This window comes from Myotis brandtii, unplaced genomic scaffold (assembly GCF_000412655.1).
Source record: "Myotis brandtii unplaced genomic scaffold, ASM41265v1 scaffold691, whole genome shotgun sequence".
NCBI lineage: Eukaryota > Metazoa > Chordata > Mammalia > Chiroptera > Vespertilionidae > Myotis > Myotis brandtii.
Genome location: NW_005370704.1, coordinates 288096 through 289226, shown reverse-complemented (window position 1 = coordinate 289226; position 1131 = coordinate 288096). Strand labels below are relative to the sequence as shown.

The following is a 1131-nucleotide window of genomic DNA, read 5'->3' as shown; positions in this document are numbered from 1 at the left end:
CCCTGACCTGACCGCCCGCCCGCAGGACCTGCGGCATCCAGCACCTGGAACGGGCGGGCGAGAACCTGTCCCTCCTCACATCCTTCTACTTCTGCATCGTCACCTTCTCCACCGTGGGCTACGGCGACGTGACGCCCAAGATCTGGCCGTCCCAGCTGCTGGTCGTCATCATGATCTGCGTGGCCCTCGTTAGCAGCAGCTGTGGGAGCACGTGAGGCACGCGGCCAGCGCCCAGCACTTCCCCATCACACCTGTCACCAAGGCCAGTCTGCGGCTGACGTGGGAAGCAGGCGAGAGCCTAGCCCAGTGCCCACCCGTGCGTAGGCCCAGCAGGGGCCAGCTGGTCTGTGCTCGGGGCGGGGAGAGGGCCCCCAACTGCAGCCATCGGCCAGTCCACCAGGGGGTCCTCTGCTGCCCTGAGCTTTCCCCAACCTTGTAGCTCAGAGCCCTTCGCTGCCCCCCCATGGCCCCCGCTCCCCCCTTGTCCAGAGCACAGCCCCGTCCACGGCAGGACGGCCTGCCTGTGCCAGGGACACCTGAGCCGCGGAGGGCCCGAGAGGCAGCCTCACCCCATTTTCCTCCCGGGACCTTGTCAGGGGGGCCTCGGGCTCAGCCTCCCCACCTCCCTCCACCCCACGGCCACCTCCCCTTCCCTGGACCCCTCCCTCCGCCTGCAGACAGGGAGTGAGGCGGTGGAGAGAGGCCGGGGTGGGCCAGCACCAGGCAGCTCTGCCATGAGCACTTTTAAAGAAAAACCCTCACCCAAGGATGTTTTTATTGACTTTAGAGAGAGGAAGGGAGAGGGAGAGAGAGAGAAACATCGATGTGAGAGAGGAGCATCGATCAGTTGCCTCCCCCAGGCCCCCGAGTATGTGCCCTGACTGGGAATCAAACCCGTGACCCTTCGGTGCACTGGGCGATGCTTCAGCCAACGGAGCCACGCCAGCCAGGACCGCCACGTGCCCCTTTAGTACCTGTCATTTTCCTCATTTAAAACGACTCCCAACCTGAACCTCACACCCGGGAGGCGGGGCCTGGTGGGCGGGTCCCAGACCTGCAGCCCCCATCGCCCACCTGCTGACGTGGGCCCGGGGCCGTGGTCCTGAGTGTCCCTTGGTGCCCGGAGCCTGG

The 1131-nt window shown here is 65.9% G+C and overlaps 1 protein-coding gene across 1 annotated transcript in view; it reads left to right on the top strand.

The window, feature by feature from the left end:
• Positions 1-1131, top strand: part of KCNT1 (potassium channel, sodium activated subfamily T, member 1) — a 43966-nt gene that overhangs the window by 14147 nt on the left and 28688 nt on the right. Inside the window, exon 11 of the mRNA XM_014529664.1 lies at positions 26-190. Within this exon, the coding sequence (XP_014385150.1) occupies positions 26-190 (165 nt within the window). The remainder of the gene's footprint in view (positions 1-25; positions 191-1131) is intronic.